The 17387-nt window shown below is 42.7% G+C and overlaps 2 protein-coding genes across 2 annotated transcripts; one reads left to right on the top strand and one right to left on the bottom strand.

The window, feature by feature from the left end:
* Positions 1 to 290: 290 nt before the first annotated feature.
* LOC124659606 lies at positions 291 to 995 on the top strand. Its single transcript, XM_047197440.1, has 2 exons — positions 291 to 712; positions 805 to 995. Exons 1-2 carry the CDS (start codon positions 379 to 381, stop codon positions 819 to 821), a joined length of 351 nt encoding a protein of 116 aa, XP_047053396.1. The 5' UTR covers positions 291 to 378; the 3' UTR covers positions 822 to 995.
* A 7-nt stretch (positions 996 to 1002) lies between these two features.
* Positions 1003 to 4772, bottom strand: LOC124659605. Its single transcript, XM_047197439.1, has 6 exons — positions 4622 to 4772; positions 4130 to 4205; positions 2791 to 2966; positions 2622 to 2676; positions 2489 to 2538; positions 1003 to 1417 (listed from the first exon to the last, which is right to left on the bottom strand). The coding sequence occupies exons 1-5, from the start codon at positions 4763 to 4765 to the stop codon at positions 2522 to 2524; spliced, it is 468 nt and encodes a 155-aa protein (XP_047053395.1). The 5' UTR covers positions 4766 to 4772; the 3' UTR covers positions 1003 to 1417; positions 2489 to 2521.
* Between the last annotated feature and the right edge of the window lie 12615 nt (positions 4773 to 17387).

The following is a 17387-nucleotide window of genomic DNA, read 5'->3' as shown; positions in this document are numbered from 1 at the left end:
AAGGAGCCGGATCTTTCCATCGCAATGCCATACGTGGCTCATCTCAAGACACTGCAAGAAGCATATCATCAGCTTAGTGGAGTGCAGTAGGTAATGCTCTAAATGGAATTACGGAGAGCTCAGTGTGCGCCATGCGCGCGGCCGAAAGAGAAGGGAACGGAACGGCAGTGCATCCTCCACTCGCGTCCTTCCACACCATGTACCGGGCGAAATCTTTCAAGCTGCCATCAATTGCCTCCATCCACGCTCCACGCCGGAGAGCTGTATATAAACCCCTTACGAGACGTCGAGACGATCATCATCAGAGTGAGGTGCATTGCAGACAGAAGCTAGAGTGTGTGGTGCTGTGCGTAGCAGAGAGAAGCTACCAGCAACGAAATGGAACCCAAGGCGGTGAGGTGCCTCTTCTTCCTCGCGATGCTTCTGGTGGCCGGGCTGGGGACGGCGAGCGGCGCCGGGGAGTGCGGCCGCGTGGCGGTGGACAAGATGGCGCTCAAGCTCGCCCCGTGCGCAGCAGCCACGCAGAACCCGCGCGCCGCGGTGCCGCCCAGCTGCTGCACCCAGATACGCGCCATTGGCCGCAACCCCAAGTGTCTCTGCGCCGTCATGCTGTCCAACACCGCGCGCCAGGCCGGCGTCAAGCCCGCCATCGCCATGACCATCCCCAAGCGCTGCGCCATCGCCAACCGCCCCAAGGGATACAAATGCGGCCGTAAGTGTCTCTCACTCTTCAGTGTCCAATGTTTGTACTTAGAAGTTAGAACTGTCCAACATATCAACATTTCCTCTGTTTTTCCTGTGCAGCATACACCCTGCCATGAGGAGCAGATGTTCTGGAACTGGAAGGGCTGTCAAACTCTTGGAACTTTCCGACATATATGAAGCTGCTGTGATCTTTGTCACGTGGAACCTTTTCTTGAATCTTTTCTGAATAACAATATGTTTTGTACTACTACTTCCTCTGTTGAAATAAAGCAGCTTTCTGAATTTCATCATGCATAATGAGAAGAACACTTTCCAAACTTCTATGAAATTCCAGGAGTACAGTTCGGGTACAATGTAAATGATCTCTGCTTCTCCAGCACTTCTGGTCTGGAGAGAGGATCCTAGAGTACAAGACAAACATGCTTCATATGTAGAGCCAGAGACCAGACTGCCTATATTTGGCAGAATGGAGTAGGGACTCTTTATGCAGGCTGAGACCTAACTCTTGAGGTACTTGTAAGTTCATTACATTTTTTCCAAAGCTAAAAGCACAACATACTATGGAAGAAAAAGGTAAAGGCACACACTGCATCTGCCCAGGAGTGATGATGCATCCAAATACTGCCACCACAGGTTGAGCGAATGTGACGCCACTATGTAAGGTAAGCGATACTATCAAGGAAACCAGCTTCAACATCTCCCCTTCGATTTCCTGCCAACAGTAAACCAACAAAATAATTAAGTACGGTGAGAAAATCACAGCTAAATAATTACCAGGAGCTCGAGACATATGGCAGATTAGTTACATATGATACATCTGATAACTTTCTAGACAAAAAAAAAATCGCAACATCTGATAACTTGGTTCCAGATACGTTATCATGATTGGTACTCTTAGGAAGTAGTTAAAAGTTAGGACTGACAGGCTTCTTTATTGAAAATAGAAATTCGATACGTAACTCCCTTTACAATAAAACAATTTTATAGAATAATTTAATTGACACTAACGCAGCAGCATAAGTGAAGCCTGAGCCTTATCCTCTTCTGGAGTAATTATGTTTCTCAAAGACAAAGCAATGGCATAGCAAGTGATTCAACTTAATGGGACATCTACACAACAGGTGAGCACACTTTTTCTGTTACTTTCTCATCTAAAGTGAATTCACTGGGTAAGATTCTAGGCCGTCGGAGTGCATTTAAAACGAGTAACTTACTGTTCATCCTTAACATAGGGATGGGGACGTAAAAAGTTGGGAGTTAACTAAAGTTTTCGCCCACTGATTTTTGTTATGTCCACCACAATTACATCCTCGTACATCAATCTCACAGCTAGTTACTTAGAAACCAAATTAGGCATCAACGTCAAAGCCTTGACAGTTGACACTGACACAGCGATGAATAATTAGACTTAGTTTTCAGTAAAATTATATTGTAAGTAGAAAAGGAAGAGATAGGAAATAGACTTTTATAGGAAAAGGTTAGTTAGGCTCATAATTTCAGATATTAGTAGTAACTACTTCTCAACCCATATTTAGAGTAATTTGTGATTTACTAGAACTATTCTGACTAGTGAAACAAAAAATGATGGGAGAATATGTCCGCTAAGTGAACAAGATAACTGGTAGCCTACAGAGGCCAAGTGAGAACAAGTGGGTATCTATGAACTATCAGTTGTTTATATTTATTTGGGAGTCCAGAAAGCAAATCAAAGGCAACAAAATGTAATATATTACATGTAAGTAAATAACAGGACTGTAACCAATAGTAAGATCCTCCCGTTTACCTTGTTCGAGAAGGGAGAGGACACCAAGCTTGCTTAGTAGTTAAATGATCCTGAAACAAAAATAAATAGATATCATTTAACCATAAAATTTAGGTCATGACATATATCGAAATATAGGATATCACTATAGTACCTTGCCACCAGTCGCCGTGAGAATCTGTGACTGGATCCTTGTTAGCTGACTTGTACTGAAATGAATAAAGAAGTGTTCAAAATACTGGTAGCACATAGCAGTAAGTGTCAATTAAAAAAGGAAATTTAAAGTAGTTATGAATTATGCTTTTGGTTTAGCAATTTCTTACATCATTGTATTCCGAGGATTGCTTAGGTGCAAAGCTGCCATAATAGTCTCGGCCACCATAGTGCACAGAAGAACCAAAGCAAGATGACGTACCAACCGAGTCATATGTGTGCGAGTGTTTGTTTTCCTTGGTGTATGGCGTTCGACTTTTAGCAGGACTCCACTGGGGTTTACCATCTGGTATTCAAATCAATCTGTCAGTTGTTTTTCTCTCGAAGTGATCCAAGCCAAGTAAGATAATCAACATATGATATTACTAAATTGAAAAAAGCAATGAATTATTAGTGGAAACAGAAGTTTCAGGTTGGATGAAGATAACCAGTCTATGCAAATGGCAGCCAAATAGGAAGGCTCCAAAATTTCAATTTTTTTTTCTAGAACTGGAATTATTTCTCTTTTATTTCTGAAAAGTAAAAAAGGTAGGTAATCTGCTGATTAATTAAAGCTGATTAAATATTTCTATGTTGGTGGTACAAAAATCAATCTGTTAGTTATTTTGCTCTTGTGGCATTCCCAAGTGATCCAAGCGAAGTAAGATATATAATCATCAATATGATACTCCCTCCGTTTGGAAATAAGTGTCGCAAGTTTGTCTAGATTCGTATGTACGTGTTTTAGTGTGTAGATACAAGCGAATATAGACAAATCTGTGACATTTATTTCTGAACGGAGGGAGTAATACTTAATGAAAAAGCGACCAATGATTAGTGGAAATAGAAATTTCAGGTTGGATGAAGATGGCCAGTCTATGCAAATGGCAGCCAAAGATGAAGGCTCCATACTATGAAAAAAATACCTAAAATCTTAATTATTTCTCTTTTATTTCTGAAAAGTAAAAAAAGGCAGGTAATCTGCTGATTAATTAAAGCTTATTAAATGTTTCTATGTTGGTGGTAAAAAAATCAATCTGAGGAATCCAAGCCAAGTAAGATAATCATCAGTATGATACTCCCTCCGTTTGGAAATAAGTGTCGCAAGTTTGTCTAGATTCGTATGTATGTATACGTGTTTTAGTGTGTAGATACATGCAAATGGCAGCCAAAGATGAAGGCTCCATACTATGAAAAAAATATCTAAAATCATAATTATTTCTCTTTTATTTCTGAAAAGTAAAAAAGGTAGGTAATCTGCTTATTAATTAAAGCTGATTAAATGTTTCTATGTTGGTAGCTGTTACTGGATATTTTTTTAGATCCTCCTCGGCAATAATACTAGCATATTGTTTCGTCAAAGAAATATTTCGCCCATAAAGAGGCGTGACGTAGTATTCCCTTTCAGTTTCACGGTATAGCGTCAGAGCGGCATAAAGGAAAGACGAGACGTGGAAGTTGCACAACTACCTGTGATGCTAGCCTGAGCACTCCCGTTCTGGCCCTTGAAAAGGATGGCGTACAGGTCCTGCTCTTTGCCGTTTACCTTGATAGACAAACAAAAACGGAACACGAATAAATTAATTCGAATTATTAATAGATATACCAACGTGACAATAAGAATCCCCTAAGATAATCGATATCTACTTGAAATTCTGGAAAAGGAAAGCGTATGTAGACTAAAAATCTAGTAGCAAATTCTCGCATATTCACTTAAAAAGGAAGGCGCATAATAAGGAACTAAATTATAAAAAAAGGAACTAAATTATCGCGTGAACAGGGACCGATAAAAGGGAGAATCTGATGATTTTCGATCTAGCAACGCCCCGCGCACGAGGAAACCATCTGCATCGTCGCCAAATCAATACGCCCTCGAAATTGCCCCAACGCTAAGCAAAAGGATCACGTCGAACTGCATAGGCATAACGACGAACAGGGAAAAGGCGTGAGGAAAACGGGTACCCCGTGGGACGTCGGCTGGAACAGGCTGCTCAACGGCGACTCGACTCCGGCGGCGGCGGCATCGGCGGCGGCGCGGGGAGGCGACTTCTTGGTGGCGGCGCGGGGCTGGGGGAGGCTCTGCGCGGAGGACTTCTTGGGCTCCATTTTTGTGCGCGGAGCTGCTGCGGGCTAGGGCACGTGAAGCGGTTGCAGGCGGCGGAGGAGAGGAGAGACGGGGAGTCTAGGGAAGCGCAGGCTACTGCTCAACTACTCGACTCGTGGCGCTCTGCTCCGGCCCTCCATGCGCGCCCGCATTTAAAGGCGTCGGGTAGGGGACTGGCGCGGCTATTTGGTAGATCTTCGGGGGCTTATGTGGAAAATGGTTGATGCCCTCGCAGTGAACGCGTCGCGCCGTCGCCGACTCGCCGTCCAGGCGGAACTGTTGACGTCGGCTAGCGACGATGGGTTGGTGTGGGAGAACGGCGACGAGACGTGATAGGGAAGGATGTGATGCTGATGCACGGCTACACGACGGATCCCCGTCGGCCGTCACGTTGTCCACCCTCCACTACAAGGACCAACATCTAGTCTAGTTCAACTTCAAACAAATGAACAGGTCGGCTTTCATGGTTTTGGATGGATCCGTCTTTTGAACACTCCATGTTGCATCCCATGAAGAACGAACGGATCTTTCTAGAGGTTTTGGGCAAATGGATGGTTCATATGAAATGCAATGGAGGGATTTAATTTAGGAAAACAATCACATAGGCATGATTCGGCAAAAAAAAAAACGCTCACATAGGAAGAAATTTTAAAGTTGCTTGGTACAGAAGGAATAGCGAAAACTCAATAGTTGGTTATCATGCCCATTTTTTTTTCCTGGAATCGAGATAAAAGTTTTGCCTTATCTCATGAATTAAGAAGAGTTCACGACAAGGAAGCCAAAGAGGATAAACATAAAACACGTAAGGTTTTACTCTCACGGCAAGTGTTTAGCGTCGGCCAAGCCCTAGTTGATTTATTCTTGCTAATTATGCGGGACGCAATGGAGTGGATGTTTCGAGAGGCCTTTGTGTTTCGCTCGTTCCAAAGTTCCCAAGAGATAAGCATGAGGAGCGATGACGTGTCTTTCCTCCGCACACCAAAGGCGTTACGATAGAGAACCACTGTTTTTTTTTTTTGGGCTTTGCGGGAGTTTGTTCAAGCAGATCTATGGGAGGGCCAAGCCACAATGTTGTTCCAAACTCTCAAATAATATCGACACTTGGACATAATGTATGCCATAGTTTCCAACCCTTTTGAAAAGTTGACAAAGACCACAACTTTGCCAACTTATCCGTTGCGGTCTATCCACTGTCTAGACATTGTCCTGGAAAATAGGTCATGCAAAGAACTTGCACTTTGGAGGGGCCCAATTGCTACAAACCCTCGGCTTCATGACCGTGGGAACAAACTTTTGAAGTAAGCAAGGTGAGTGTTCCTCGGATGCCATCTGGCTTGTCGTCATCAAGTTGAACCTCTTAAAGCATGACCCAAAGCTCGAAAATTTCATTGATATGTTGAATGCCAATATCGATGTCTTATAGTAATTGACAATAAATGGTTTTCCAATATATATTGCCCGCAGTCAAAGGACAAACACGCATCGTCAATAAAAATTGGTATCGATTGCAGTGTGAGGGGAAGACTTTTGGGGCTCTATGTGTAGCAGAGGCTAAGGTGGGTCTTCTTTGGATTCCATTGGGTTGGTAAGAGGCATGTTGAAGTAAATAACACTTGCATTCGATGCATAGACAACGACAAAAGTGATAAATATGCATAAGAAGTACCTTTAGGACGTGATTGGTTGTATGCATCAGTTCGGCAACCAGCCCCAAGCGAGCGTGCTACTATCGAGATATGCGATCTTCATAAAGGTCCTACTTCTTAATTGCTTGCATGAGAAAAAAATAATGAACTGAGTCCTAGGAGATATATAATTAGGTATGGACGTTGTGTGCATTAGTGCGGAGATGGAGATGCGTCAAATGACACATGTAAGACCGAAATCTTGCTTCTTTGTGTTGATTGAGGCCTCGCTCTAGAAAAAACTAATTTGAGTGTTTCCCAATGCTATTTTTTGGCTTCTTCATATAACTCATGGGCCGGAGCTTATACATGCAACCAAGCACGAGGGAACATATATAAGAGATTCTACACACTTAAGATTTGAGATGTATGTTGATTTTGTTCAAGTTTTTTTTACTTTTAATCTAACCTCGAGCATGCACATGCAAGGTGTGTGATCTATAACATACTGGAAACAAATAGTGGTCTTACCAGATTTTTGTGAATTCCTTTTAACATGTTTCTTGTAAGTCATAAAAAAACATGTACAAATAAATTGATGATCAGTTTCATCTACTTACAATTTTGACATTTATCGTATCATACATCAAGCCTATTTGGTCTTCAGAATGTTATGGAAAGGCAAAATATGTTTTCTTTTTGTCATAACATATTATTCCATAATAAATTTTCAAGTAAAAACATTGCATATGTTTATTTAATTATTTGACCACGAGCTTCCACTACCAAACTCAAAGAAATCACCTAGGTTTGGCAGGCTTCCATATAATAGGGTTTGTTGATGCACATCAAGATAATAAAGTCTACTGAATCGGTAATAGATTGGTATGTATATATTTTTTGTGTGGATAGCACTAATGCACCCACGTAAACATGTCCTTGGAGTGGAAATCTTAAATGATTAGTCCGGACTATTAAACTAGGCAAAATACTATGTGAATTGTAGATGTATTTGCATATGTAGCTTCCACCACAGCCTATTAGATGCACATACTCAGTCTAATTACTCAAAAACATAATATGAATAGACACATGAATTGAAGGCTTGAAGCATATATAATTATATATAAATAAACAAAAAAGATTGTATGATCCTAGTGTGTTTTAGGCTCCTCTAAAACAAGCTTCAATACCTTATCATTTGGATTAATAGATAGATAAATGGACATGATTATAGCTCATGCCTTGTGATAATATAGTTTGTGAGGTAAAGAACTAAATATAGATCATGCCTCTGATAATATACATATCAAGATTACAATATGATATCTTCATCTTTATTTGTTAGTCGACTAAGTGGGGGCATTGTGGTTCGCTCAAATTCAGAAAATGCATATTTGTCTTATAATTTTATGTAAAAACCTCAGGGCTTATTTGATTCACATCACTTTAAAATATAAGAATAGGAAAACACATGGATTTTTTTTAAATGTGGTGTGTATTAATCAGATAACAAAGTTTTGGTTACAAACGTTCAAGGTCGCTTTCAACACGTAGGTCGGCACCGCACCTTGTAAAACCCCATCACACAACACACTATGGCTAAATTGACATAAACCATGAGCTACAGTATTACAAGATCTGCTAACTTTGGATAGGATAACTTGTCGATCTATAGGTTTCATCCTGTTGAAGTCCTTTGCAATGAAACATAGTGATGGCGTGTATTTCACACGTTCGTTGGGCAACCCCAAGAGGAAGGTATGATGCGCACAGCAGCAAGTTTTCCCTCAGAAAGAAACCAAGGTTTATCGAACCAGGAGGAGCCAAGAAGCACGTTGAAGGTTGATGGCGGCAGGATGTAGTGCGGCGCAACACCAGAGATTCCGGCGCCAACGTGGAACCTGCACAACACAACCAAAGTACTTTGCCCCAACGAAACAAAGTGAGGTTGTCAATCTCACCGGCTTGCTGTAACAAAGGATTAACCGTATTGTGTGGAAGATGATTGTTTGCAGAGAAAATAGTAAAAACAAGTATTGCAGCAGATTTGTATTTCAGTATTAAAGAATGGACCGGGGTCCACAGTTCACTAGAGGTGTCTCTCCCATAAGATAAAAGCATGTTGGGTGAACAAATTACAGTCGGGCAATTGACAAATAGAGAGGGCATAACAATGCACATACATGACATGATAAGTATAGTGAGATTTAATTGGGCATTACGACAAAGTACATAGACCGCCATCCAACCGCATCTATGCCTAAAAAGTCCACCTTCAGGTTATCATCCGAACCCCTCCAGCATTAAGTTGCTAGCAACAGTACAATTGCATTAAGTATGGTGCGTAATGTAATCAACAACTACATCCTCGGACATAGCGCCAATATTTTATCCCTAGTGGCAACAAGACAACACAACCTTAGAACTTTCTCGTCACCGTCCTGGTGTCAATGCGTGCATGAACCCACTATCGAGCATAAATACTCCCTCTTGGAGTTAAAAGTAAAAACTTGGCCAGAGCCTCTACTAGAAACGGAGAGCGTGCAAGATCATAAACAACACATATGTAATAACTTGATAATTAACATGACATGGTATTCTTTATCCATCGGATCCCGACAAACACAACATATAGAATTACAGATAGATGATCTTGATCATGTTAGGCAGCTCACAAGATCCAACAATGAAGCACAATGAGGAGAAGACAACCATCTAGCTACTGCTATGGACCCATAGTCCAGGGGTGAACTACTCACTCATCACTCCGGAGGCGACCATGGCGGTGTAGAGTCCTCCGGGAGATGAATCCCCTCTCCGGCAGAGGTGCCGGAGGCGATCTCCCGGATCCCCCGAGATGGGATCGGCGGCGGCGGCGTCTCAGCAAGGTTTTCCGTATCGTGGCTCTCGATACCGGGGGTTTCGTCACGGAGACTTTTTATAGGCGGAAGGGCAGGTCAAGAGGCGGCACGGGGGCCCCACACCACGTGGCCGCGCCGCCCTATAGTGTGGCCCCTCCGTGGCCCCTCTTCGTCTCTCCTTCGGACTTCCGGAAGCTTCGTGAGAAAATAGGCCCCCGGGCTTTGATTTCGTCCAATTCCGAGAATATTTCCTTACTAGGATTTCTGAAACCAAAAACAGCGTAAAACAAAGAATTGGCACTTCGGCATCTTGTTAATAGGTTAGTTCCAGAAAATGCACGAATATGACATAAAGTGTGCATAAAACATGTAGGTATCATCAATAATATGGCATAGAACATAAGAAATTATCGATACGTCGGAGACGTATCACATAGCTCAAACCTGACCCTGTTGTCATCCTCGAAAGCCTCGATAACAACAAGCACAATCGGCCTATAACGAGGTTTAAAGTGCTATTAGCAAGCACCCAGCTTTAAACCTTCCAGCACGCAATAGCTTATTCCATTCCATCACTTTGGAAATTTTGTATAACTCCCCATGTGGACGGAATAGTATCTCCGAGATGATTTTGAATGATCGCCCCCAAGCTGCCTTTCTTGTTGTCCATCGGCCGTCCTTTTTCTCTACAGGTACGATACTAGAAATCCACTCAGCATACCTGCATGGCTTGATGAACCCGGCGCTCAACATTTTCTCGATCTCTTTCTTGATTTCTTCTAAAATTTCGGCCTTCATCTGTCGTGCTCGCTGCTGGAACGGCCGAAATCCTTTCTTAAGAGGGAGCCGATGCTCAATGATGCTCCTGTCTAACCCGGGCATCTCTCGTGTAATCCCGAGCAAAACAATCTGGGTATTCTTTTAACAAAGCTATCATCGGGCTCCTCGGATGCGGATCTAACTTTTCGCCGATAAATGTTGGTCGTGGCTTATCCCCAGGACCAATGTCAATCTCTTCTAGCTCATCGCCCGATGTAAACCCATATCCTAGCTTTCCGTCGCCCTGCTAGATCAATGTTGAACACAGAGCGAACGTATGGTGAGGATAATTTTGGCCGATTGCTGGAATCGGCCTCCTTTTTGATTGTATTGCTCAATGAAGGTTTACAACTTATTTGTGCTCCCCTACAGGAGGGAGTCTCCCTACTACGACCACGTGACATGCTTGAGGTGAGATCATCGCTTTCTATTTTTTGGGGCCGATCGCAGGGATCGGCCTTGCCACGTACGTCGATCGATGTTGCTCTTGCTACTCTGTCAGGCCGGTGGATAAGACCAGCCTCACCCCGTTTTTTGTCACTTCGATGCGATCACAGCCGTCCAAACTGACTCCAGAGAGCGGCTCTTGGTCTTCCGAATCCCAAATATTCATGCCGGCTATTGAGACCTCGATCGAGTCATCTGCATGCACGACTTCCACTTCATCTCCATCCCATTGTATCAGGCACTGGTGCATTGTAGATGGAATGCAGCAGTTGGCGTGAATCCAATCCCTCCCTAGCAGGACAACGTAGGTGCTTTTGCTGTCGACGATGAAGAATGATGTAGGGATGGTTTTTCGGCCTACGGTTAGCTCCACGTTCAGAACGCCTTGCGTCTCTGATGCTTGGCCGTTGAAGTCGTTTAGTGTGACGTTGGTTTTGATCAGATCTGCGCTAGAGCGTCCCAAACGCCGTAGCATGGAATATGGCATTATATTGACTGCCGCTCCCGTGTCAACCAACATCTTGCCGACAGGCTGCCCATTGATATAACCTTTTAGGTACAGGGCCTTCATATGTTTGTAGCCCTTCTCTCGCGGCTTCTCAAAGATAACTGGTCGCGGACCACAGTCAAACTGTGCTATCGGCACTTCTTCGGTTCCTGGAGCACGAAACTCCGACGGAAGTATGAACCCCATATTTGTGCCAGCCGATGTACTCGCATCGGCTTTTACTTGCTTGGGGCGCCATTCTTTCTTCTGTGGACGACTCTCCTCGTCCAAAGTTTGCTGAATTTTCACGGCCAGATCGGGCCGCGCTTTCCTCAACGTGTGCAGGTATTGCGCCTCGGCTTGCTCCAAGCTACGTAGCCGCTGAACCCTACGCTTTTGGGAGTGGCTGAGTCCATCAGGGCACCACCTTGGCCGGTGGTATCTATCTTCTTCTTCATCTTCTGACTCCTCAAAGTCTTCCTCTTGAGATGACTCAGCTCGTCTGTTCTGAGGTGGGAGAGGCCCTAGACGCTTGAAAACTGAAACTTCTCCTGCGTCCTTCTTCTGCTGTCTACACTCCGGGCAGTTGTCGATTGTGGGCAATCGGCTCATTCCTGAATCCCAGCAATGCTTAAAGAAAGGACAGTCCCAGTGTCTGTCCATGTCTTCCTGCTCTCTTGACTTCCCCTTAGCGCGGTGCTCATATCCTTCGTCGTCTCTATCATACCGACGATCTCTTCCATTGTCTACGTCAGACCGATGATATCTTTCGTCATCTCTCGTCATACCGCCGACGTCGGTCATACCGACGCTCATATTTGTTAAGGAGATGCGTGGAGAGTGGTCGTTGATATCGCACGCTTCTCACTTGTTCCTCGGTGAGGTACCGTCTGTCATCATATCGGGGCCGGTCGCGTGGGCCGGCCTCCTCCTTTTCCTTGCCGCGGGAGTGACTGCTTTCTTCTTTATCCTTGCCATGGTGGTATTAATAAGTCTTGCATAAGAGTTAACTCATAAAGCAATAAATCAAAGTAAAGGTATTGAAGCAACACAAAGGAAGATTAAGTTTCAGCGGTTGCTTTCAACTTGTAACATGTATATCTCATGGATAATAGTCAACATAGAGTAATATAACAAGTACAATATGCAAGTATGTAGGAATCAATGCACGGTTCACACAAGTGTTTGCTTCTTGAGGTGGAGAGAAATAGGTGAACCGACTCAACATAAAAGTAAAGAGAATGGTCCTTCAAAGAGGAAAGCATCGATTGCTATATTTGTGCTAGAGCTTTTATTTTGAAAACATGAAACAATTTTGTCAACGGTAGTAATAAAGCATATGAGTTATGAAAGTTATATCTTACAAGTTGCAAGTCTCATGCATAGTATACTAATAGTGCCCGCACCTTGTCCTAATTAGCTTGGACTACCGGATCTTTGCAATGCACATGTTTTAACCAAGTGTCACAATGGGGTACCTCCATGCCGCCTGTACAAAGGTCTAAGGAGAAAGCTCGCATTTTGGATTTCTCGCTTTTGATTATTCTCAACTTAGACATCCATACCGGGACAACATGGACAACGAGATAATGGACTCCTCTTTTATGCATAAGCATGTGGCAACAATTATTATTCTCATATGAGATTGAGGATATATGTCCAAACTGAAACTTCCACCATGAATCATGGCTTTAGTTAGCGGCCCAAAGTTCTTCTCTAACAATATGCATGCTCCAACCATGAAGGTGGTAGATCTCTCTTGCTTCGGACAAGACGGACATGCATAGCAACTCACATGATATCCAACAAAGAATAGTTGATGGCGTCCCCGTAAACATGGTTATCGCTCAACAAGCAACTTAATAAGAGATAAAGTGCATAAGTACATATTCAATACCACAATAGTTTTTAAGCTATTTGTCCCATGAGCTATATATTGCAAAGGTGAATGATGGAATTTTAAAGGTAGCACTCAAGCAATTTACTTTGGAATGGCGGGTAAATACCATGTAGTAGGTAGGTATGGTGGACACAAATGGCATAGTGGTTGGCTCAAGGATTTTGGATGCATGAGAAGTATTCCCTCTCGATACAAGGTTTAGGCTAGCAAGGTTATTTGAAACAAACACAAGGATGAACAGGTACAGCAAAACTCACATAAAAGACATATGGTAAACATTATAAGACTCCATACCGTCTTCCTTGTTGTTCAAAACTCAATACTAGATGTTATCTAGACTCTAGAGAAACCAAATATGCAAACCAAATTAGCAAGCTCTAAGTATTTCTTCATTAATGGGTGCAAGGTATATGATGCAAGAGCTTAAACATGAGCACAACAATTGCCAAGTATCAAATTATCCAAGACATTTTAGAGTTACTACATGTAGCATTTTCCAATTCCAACCATATAACAATTTAACGAAGGAGAAACTTCGCCATGAATACTATGAGTAGAGCCTAAGGACATATTTGTCCATATGCAACAGCGGAGCGTGTCTCTCTCCCATAAAGTGAATGCTAGGATCCATTTTATTCAAACAAAACAAAAAACAAAAACAAACCGACGCTCCAAGCAAAGTGCATAAGATGTGGCCGAATAAAAATATAGTTTCGGGGAGGAACCTGATAATGTTGTCGATGAAGAAGGGGATGCCTTGGGCATCCCCAAGCTTAGACGCTTGAGTCTTCTTAATATATGCAGGGGTGAACCACCGGGGCATCCCCAAGCTTAGAGCTTTCACTCTCCTTAATCATATTGCATCATACTCCTCTCTTGATCCTTGAAAACTTCCTCCACACCAAAATCGAAACAACTCATTAGAGGGTTAGTGCATAATAAAAATTCACATGTTCAGAGGTGACACAATCATTCTTAACACTTCTGGACATTGCATAAAGCTACTGGACATTAATGGATCAAAGAAATTCATCCAACATAGCAAAAGAGGCAATGCGAAATAAAAGACAGAATCTGTCAAAACAGAACAGTCCGTAAAGATGGATTTTATTAGGCCACCAGACTTGCTCAAATGAAAATTCTCAAATTGAATGAAAGTTGCGTACATATCTGAGGATCATGCACGTAAATTGGCTTAATTTTCTGAGCTTCCTACAGGGAGGTAGACCCAGATTCGTGACAGCAAAGAAATCTGGAACTGCGCAGTAATCCAAATCTAGTACTTACTTTACTATCAAAGACTTTACTTGGCACAACAAAACTCAAAAATAAGATAAGGAGAGGTTGCTACAGTAGTAAACAACTTCCAAGACTCAAATATAAAATAAATTACTGTAGCGAAATAACACATGGGTTATCTCCCAAGAAGTTCTTTCTTTATAGCCATTAAGATGGGCTCAGCAGTTTTAATGATGCACTCGCAAGAAATAGTATTTGAAGCAAAAGAGAGCATCAAGAAGCAAATTCAAAACACATTTAAGCCTAACATGCTTCCTATGCATAGGAATCTTGTAAATAAATAAGTTCATGAAGAGCAAAGTAACAAGCATAGGAAGATAAAACAAGTGTAGCTTCAAAAATTTCAGCACATAGAGAGGCATTTTAGTAACATGAAAATTTCTACAACCATATTTTCCTCTCTCGAAATAATTTTCAGTAGCATCATGAGCAAACTCAACAATGTAACTATCACATAAAGCATTCTTATCATGAGTCTCATGCATAAAATTATTACTCTCCACGTAAGCATAATCAATTTTATTAGTTGTAGTGGGAGCAAATTCAACAAAGTGGCTATCATCATATATAGGAGGCATATTGTAATCATAAAAGAAAATTTTCTCCTCAATCCTTGGGGGACTAAAAAGATCATGCTCATCGAGCCAGCTTCCCCAAGCTTAGAATTTTCCATAGTATTAGCAACAATGGTGTTCAAAGCATCCATAGTAATAACATTCCCATTAGCATGCATATAAAGTTCCATGGGTTTTTTAATTCTCTCTTCAAACACATCATGTCCTAATTCAAGATAAAGTTCATAAAGGTCTCTCATATTTTTGTTGTTTTCCATTATGCTTAACTAGTGAAATAAAAACATGCATGATATTAAGTAAAGTAAAACAAGTAACTAATTTTTTGTGTTTTTGATATAGCAAACAAGATAGCAAATAAAGTAAAACTAGCAACTAATTTTTTTTTGTGTTTTGATATAATGCAGCAAACAAAGTAGTAAATAAAATAAAGCAAGACAAAAACAAAGTAAAGAGATTGAGAAGTGGAGACTCCCCTTGCAGCGTGTCTTGATCTCCCCGGCAACGGCGCCGGAAAAAGAGCTTGATGGCGTGTATTTCACACGTTCGTTGGGCAACCCCAAGAGGAAGGTATGATGCGCACAGCAGACAAGTTTTCCCTCGGAAAGAAACCAAGGTTTATCGAACCAGGAGGAGCCAAGAAGCACGTTGAAGGTTGATGGCGGCAGGATGTAGTGCGGCGCAACACCGGAGATTCCGGCGCCAACGTGGAACCTGCACAACACAACCAAAGTACTTTGCCCCAACGAAACGAGTGAGGTTGTCAATCTCACCGGCTTGCTGTAACAAAGGATTAACCGTATTGTGTGGAAGATGATTGTTTGCAGAGAAAATAGTAAAAACAAGTATTGCAGCAGATTTGTATTTCAGTATTAAAGAATGGACCGGGGTCCACAGTTCACTAGAGGTGTCTCTCCCATAAGATAAAATCATGTTGGGTGAACAAATTACAGTCGGGCAATTGACAAATAGAGAGGGCATAACAATGCACATACATGACATGATAAGTATAGTGAGATTTAATTGGGCATTACGACAAAGTACATAGACCGCCATCCAACCGCATCTATGCCTAAAAAGTCCACCTTCAGGTTATCATCCGAACCCCCTCCAGTATTAAGTTGCTAGCAACAGACAATTGCATTAAGTATGGTGCGTAATGTAATCAACAACTACATCCTCGGACATAGCGCCAATGTTTTATCCCTAGTGGCAACAGCACAACACAACCTTAGAACTTTCTGATCACTGTCCCAGGTGTCAATGCGAGGCATGAACCCACTATCGAGCATAAATACTCCCTCTTGGAGTTAAAAGTAAAAACTTGGCCGAGCCTCTACTAGAAACGGAGAGCATGCAAGATCATAAACAACACATATGTAATAACTTGATAATTAACATGACATGGTATTCTTTATCCATCGGATCCCGACAAACACAACATATAGAATTACGAGATAGATGATCTTGATCATGTTAGGCAGCTCACAAGATCCAACAATGAAGCACAATGAGGAGAAGACAACCATCTAGCTACTGCTATGGACCCATAGTCCAGGGGTGAACTACTCACTCATCACTCCGGAGGCGACCATGGCGGTGTAGAGTCCTCCGGGAGATGAATCCCCTCTCCGGCGGGGTGCCGGAGGCGATCTCCTGGATCCCCGAGATGGGATCGGCGGCGGCGGCGTCTCGGTAAGGTTTTCCGTATCGTGGCTCTCGATCTCGGGGGTTTCGTCACGGAGACTTTTTATAGGCGGAAGGGCAGGTCAAGAGGCGGCACGGGGGCCCCACACCACGGGGCCGCGCCGCCCTATAGTGTGGCCCCTCCGTGGCCCCTCTTCGTCTCTCCTTCGGACTTCCGGAAGCTTCGTGAGAAAATAGGCCCCCGGGCTTTGATTTCGTCCAATTCCGAGAATATTTCCTTACTAGGATTTCCGAAACCAAAAACAGCGAGAAAACATCAAGCGGCACTTCGGCATCTTGTTAATAGGTTAGTTCCGAGAAAATGCACGAATATGACATAAAGTGTGCATAAAACATGTAGGTATCATCAATAATATGGCATAGAACATAAGAAATTATCGATACGTCGGAGACGTATCACATAGCTCAAACCTGACCCTGTTGTCATCCTCGAAAGCCTCGATAACAACAGCACAATCAGTCTATAACGAGGTTTAAAGTGCTATTAGCAGCACCCAGTTTTAAACCTTCCAGGCACGCAATAGCTTATTCCATTCCATCACTTTGGAAATTTTGTATAACTCCCCATGTGGACAGAATAGTATCTCCGAGATGATTTTGAATGATCGCCCCCAAGCTGCCTTTCTTGTTGTCCATCGGCCGTCCTTTTTCTCTACAGGTACGATACTAGAAATCCACTCAGCATACCTGCATGGCTTGATGAACCCGGCGCTCAACATTTTCTCGATCTCTTTCTTGACTTCTTCTAAAATTTCGGCCTTCATCTGTCGTGCTCGCTGCTGGAACGGCCGAAATCCTTTCTTAAGAGGGAGCCGATGCTCAATGATGCTCCTGTCTAACCCGGGCATCTCTGTGTAATCCCAGGCAAAACAATCTGGGTATTCTTTTAACAAAGCTATCATCA

The sequence above is a fragment of the Lolium rigidum genome, chromosome 6, assembly GCF_022539505.1.
Source record: "Lolium rigidum isolate FL_2022 chromosome 6, APGP_CSIRO_Lrig_0.1, whole genome shotgun sequence".
NCBI classification, from domain to species: Eukaryota; Viridiplantae; Streptophyta; class Magnoliopsida; order Poales; family Poaceae; genus Lolium; species Lolium rigidum.
The sequence above is the reverse complement of the archived record's forward strand: the minus strand, read 5'-3'. Positions and strand labels throughout refer to the sequence as shown.

Bases quoted from the DNA above. Each gene is read 5' to 3' on its own strand.
- LOC124659606 (XM_047197440.1), top strand. From the start codon at position 379: ATGGAACCCAAGGCGGTGAGGTGCCTCTTCTTCCTCGCGATGCTTCTG.
- LOC124659605 (XM_047197439.1), bottom strand. From the start codon at position 4,765: ATGGAGCCCAAGAAGTCCTCCGCGCAGAGCCTCCCCCAGCCCCGCGCC. The intron at 4,206-4,621 runs GTACCCGTTTTC...TTGTCTATCAAG, and splicing joins TCCAGCCGACGTCCCACGGG to GTAAACGGCAAAGAGCAGGA. The intron at 2,967-4,129 runs GTAGTTGTGCAA...TTTGAATACCAG, and splicing joins TGCTCAGGCTAGCATCACAG to ATGGTAAACCCCAGTGGAGT.